Source organism: Cystoisospora suis (genome assembly GCF_002600585.1).
Source record: "Cystoisospora suis strain Wien I chromosome Unknown contig_7267, whole genome shotgun sequence".
Taxonomy (NCBI): domain Eukaryota; phylum Apicomplexa; class Conoidasida; order Eucoccidiorida; family Sarcocystidae; genus Cystoisospora; species Cystoisospora suis.
Window position 1 is genome coordinate 687 of NW_027160053.1, and position 3970 is coordinate 4656.

Below are 3970 nucleotides of genomic sequence, written 5' to 3' on the forward strand. Positions count from 1 at the left end.
ATATATACATGTATGTACGAGCCTGTGCGAAGAATCTACATATGCACGTGCGTATACATATACATACATATGTATGTATATGTATACGCACGTGCATAAGTGACGCGCTTTCTGAGTCCTTCTATGTAGATATCTATATTTCCATATATATAGAGAGAGAGGGGAGACAAAGGAATGTAGACAGCTATATCTCTTCTGTATGTATGTTTCTGTAAGTGATGGATGAGACAGAAGATGTTTGAGTTTGATCTATTTCTTTCTTTCTCTGTGTGTGTGGTGGATTTGTTTGAATTGGGTCGCTCAGCCGGAAGTGTACATGCATAATTCCACGGTCTGTCAAGACTCTCATCACTTTAGCGTCTTTTCCGCCTTCGCATCTTTTCTTTTCCTCTTCTTCTTCTTCGCATGCTTCTTCCTCCTGTCCTACTTTGTCGAGTCTTCCTTCTTCATCTCCATCTTCTCTTCCTTTGCACTGCTCTAAAGCCTTGTTCAATTCTTTTCTTTCCTCTAAAGCACCTCTCGAGAAGAAGACATCTCTCTCGCATGCAGAAAGAGAAAGTTCCTCGTCTGATACAAAGACAGTCAAGACGAGAGCAAGCTCTCTGAAAGAGAAAGGAGTCCCTTCTTCTTCGGTATCTTCTCTTTCTGCAGAGCAAGATCAAAGACCAGCTAAACGGAGAAACGAAGAAGAGAAGACAGAAGAGAAGGAAGAGGGACATGAAAAGAAAAGAAAGATGAGGGTGGGCAAGAATAAGAAGAAAGAAGAAGAGGACAGGAGAAAAATAGGGGAATTTTCGCGAGGAGAGAGGAAAGAAGAGAAGAAGAGAACGACACCAGGAAAGAATAAGAAAGCATTCCACACAAGACAGAAGAAAGGAAATGAAAAAGAAAGAACAAGAAGAGGAAGAAGAGACAGAGAAGGTGTATGTACACCTCAAGGCGAGGATGGAGATGAGAACCGGATCTTCGGGGGTGGATGTGCTTTTCTTCCTCCTGAAGACGACCTACTAGGAAATAGAGAGAGGAATGGAGAACGAAAGAGGAGTAATCTATACTGCTCCGAATCACGAAGAATTCTCTTTTCCCCCTTCTTTACAGCTGAAGTTTTGTCTCTCTCCAATACCTGGGCTATATGTGAAGAAATCTCTACGAGAAGACGGAGAAAGCTCGGTCATAGCAAGACGAAGAAAACAGAGGAGGAAGAGGAGAAGAAGAAGAGGAAAGAACTCTTCTCTTTTCAGGTCAACAAGAAGAAGAAGGAAGAGAATGTAGAGCTGGCGAAAGACAAAGAGAGATCACATGAGATGCGCGAGAATGAAAAAGAAGAGAAACAAAAGAAAGAAGATAAAGAAGATAAAGAAGAGATCAACGGAGAGGTGAAGAAAGGGGTGTGTATGCGTTGCAGTGATGACGGTGACAGGGATGGAACTGACAAAGCGAAAAAGGAAGCAAAACTCCATTCTACCATGGGAAAGAAAGAAGAGATCTCTTCCCTAGATGAAACACCAGAAGAAGAAGAAGAGATTCGCGTGTTTCATGTAGAAGATACCAACTCACTTGCGGGATTTCTCATTACCACACAAATCGAACTCGATAAGGTAAGAAAGAAGTACAAAAAGAAAAAGAAAAAGACACAAGAAATGACACTCCACTCATTCTCATCTATCTTCATGGTCTATCTGTCTATCCATCCATCTCTAATCTATCTATCTTTAATCTATCTATCTGTCGATCTTGAATCTCTCTACGCATATCTATCTACCTATCTCTATCTTTACTCTATCTGTCTACCTATCTTCAGTCTAAATATCATGTGGTTCGTCTATCTATCTAGCTATCTACCTTTAGTCTATCTGTCTCTATCTCCACCTATTTTTGATGTATGTATCTATTCATCTTTCATTTGTCTATCTTTCATCTGTCTCTGTCTCTGTTTCTTCCCCCTCTGTAGTTGAGAATTTCTGTCGCATCGACTCTTTTCCTCTCCCTCTCTCCACATCACGACTACTACTACTACCGACTATTAGTAATGCTACTGACAGTACGACTACTACTATTCCTATTCCTATTATTCTTCTTAATACTCTCACTACTACGACTACTACTGCAACTACAGCTGCTGCTGCTCCTCCTCTCATTCAACGCCGCAGCCATCAGGGCAGGGGGTGCGATAGGAATAATTCTAATGAGAAGAAACAGACCAACAACATTCATCATCATCATCATAAGAAGAATAAGAATACCACCTACAGCAATACGAGTAGTAGGAGGAGGAGTGGTAGGAGTGCCAGACTGATGGTAATAAGAAGAAGAATATAACACTTGGAGTAGAGACAAGAGGAGAAGGAGGAGGAGGAGACGAGAAAAGAAAGAAAGAAAAGAGAAAAAGAAATTCCGAGGAGGGACGCTTAGGCTTATCATTCTTGTAGTTGATGACGTGGCTCAGCTCTAGGATCAGTAGGCATCTACTTAAGGAATTACACATACATCTGTACATAAGGCGATATACATACATCTTTCCATACACATACAGAGAATTATACAGATGTATAAAGCTTTACGGATGCGGTGGCTGAATATCCATGAGAAGGCCGAGAAGGTTTCTGATACTCTTGTAGTTACTCTAGATGACTCCTTCTACTCCAAATCGCCCTTCATACAAATATATGTATATACATATATATATATATATACCCACAGTATACTATTCATATTAGAAACACGTACCAGAACTACAAATGGAGACGTCCATAAACATATATATATATATATTGATATATATATATGTTTATGGACGTCTCCATTTGTAGTTCTGGTACGTGCCTATCTCCCTATATAGATTTATCTCTGTATGTCTGTATATCTCCTTTGTCTTCTTCTTCTTCCTTTGTTTCTTGTATGCCTGGCTCCTTTGTGTATCTCTTGTATGTGCGTGTGATACTTCTCTGTATAGGGATTGTATTTAGGCTCTCTCTACCACAGTAGTAATAGTAATAGTAGTCATTTGAACTCTAGCCAGGGAGGAGAAGGATTCTTCTCTTCAGCACCCTCGACTTCTCGTCATCGTCAATCGCCTAGTTCGTCTCCTCATCTTCCTTCGCATCCGCCTAGCACCCCCCTTTCCACGACGACGAGCATAGCCCCCTCTCTTCATGCGCAAGCTTCTTCTTCTTCTTTAACTAGGAGACAGGGCGTCTCGTCTTCATCTTCTTCTTTCGATGCTTCTCCTGTCTATCTCACGCCGACGTTGACTGCGCCGGCTCTGATTCTTTTGGATGAAGAGATAGCCGTCCGTGAAGGAGATATTGTCTCTCTGAAACTGAAGAAAAAGATCTCTCCATTCAAAAGTTCCGTTCCGTCTCAGGAGAAAGAGGGTTGTGGACTTGCAATGAAGAGTGAGAAAGAGAAAGAACAAGCTTCTTCATCCACTGATAGAAGAAGTGAGAAAGATTATGATGCTGTGAAAGATCCACGACACGAAAGTTGTCGATCCATTTCTTCTTCTCCTTTCTTGTTCTCTTCCTCGCCGGCAACTTGCTCTTCTCTTCCTTCTTCTTCTTGTCTGCCTTCTTCTCCTTCAAGAGGAAAGACACATCTATCAAGTGATACTGAAGAGCTTCAGATTCGTGAAGATACGAGGGAGACACCTGCAGCAGAGGGCTTTTATGACGATGAGGTATCTTCCCTCACTACGACTACTACGACTACTACTACCGATCCTTCTCTCCAATCTCGCTTAGCATCTCCTTCTTGTTCTTCTCTCCCTCTTAAGTCTCCAGAAAGAAAAGAAGATGAAAAGGAAGAGGATAGAGTTGCCTCTTCTTCATTTTCTCCAGATCCTTCTGCTTCGAGTAAGAGCCCGAAGACAGGGAAGACCTTGTTGCTCTCTTCTTCTTCTTCTACAGACAGGTCTAGAGAATGCCATTCAACACCGGGTATCTATCAACCTTCTTCTCCTTTCTCTTCTTCT

General features: G+C 41.6%; 1 protein-coding gene across 1 annotated transcript; it reads left to right on the top strand.

Moving 5' to 3' along the window:
* Positions 1-305: 305 nt before the first annotated feature.
* On the top strand, positions 306-3967 carry CSUI_010371 (uncharacterized protein; the record flags this gene model as incomplete). Its single annotated transcript, XM_068070475.1, has 2 exons — positions 306-1598; positions 2954-3967. Coding segments are annotated over 2 exons (2307 nt in total), but the record flags the coding sequence as incomplete, so codon positions are not given.
* Between the last annotated feature and the right edge of the window lie 3 nt (positions 3968-3970).